At 72.6% G+C, this 552-nt stretch overlaps 1 protein-coding gene across 1 annotated transcript in view; it reads left to right on the top strand.

Moving 5' to 3' along the window:
• Window positions 1-495: 495 nt before the first annotated feature.
• FTH1 (ferritin heavy chain 1) overlaps window positions 496-552 on the top strand; it is a 2,569-nt gene continuing 2,512 nt past the window's right edge. The window contains exon 1 of the mRNA XM_012810613.2: window positions 496-519. Within this exon, the coding sequence (XP_012666067.1) occupies window positions 496-519 (24 nt within the window). The remainder of the gene's footprint in view (window positions 520-552) is intronic.

Genomic DNA, 552 nt, shown 5'->3' on the forward strand with positions numbered 1-552 from the left:
GGGCCTCCTCACAGCTTCCTTCCAAGCCCACTAAGCGGGACCCTAGAGGCACAGAGACGCGCCCCAACCTCCGGCCCGCTCTGATCGGCCCCGGCCCCGGCCCCGGCCGGGATCCGATCTCCGCCAGCTCCGCTAGCTTCCCCGGCCAACTCCGACCCCCGCGGCAGCCTCCCTCCCCCGCCGAAAAAGGCAGGACCTGCCGCCCACCGGAAGAAGCGGGGCGGGGCAGCGGGCAGCGCTGATTGGCCCGGGGGCCTGACGCCGCCGCCGCTATAAGACTCGGCTCCCGGACCGTTGCGCCAGACGTTCTTCGCCGAGAGTAGCCGCGGTTTCCTGCTTCAACAGTGCTTGGACGGAACCCGGCGCTCGTCCCCCATCCCGGCCGGCCGCTCACAGCCAGCCTTCCGACACCTCCTCACCGCGCCCTCGGACCGTCCCAAGGCCCCCGCCGCCGCTCCAGCGCCGCGCAGCCGCCGCCTCTCCTCAACCGCCGCCATGACGACCGCATCCCCCTCGCAGGTGCGCCAGAACTACCACCAGGACTCGGAGGCC

The sequence above is a fragment of the Otolemur garnettii genome, unplaced genomic scaffold (assembly GCF_000181295.1).
Source record: "Otolemur garnettii isolate 467f Iridium unplaced genomic scaffold, OtoGar3 scaffold00140, whole genome shotgun sequence".
NCBI classification, from domain to species: domain Eukaryota; kingdom Metazoa; phylum Chordata; class Mammalia; order Primates; family Galagidae; genus Otolemur; species Otolemur garnettii.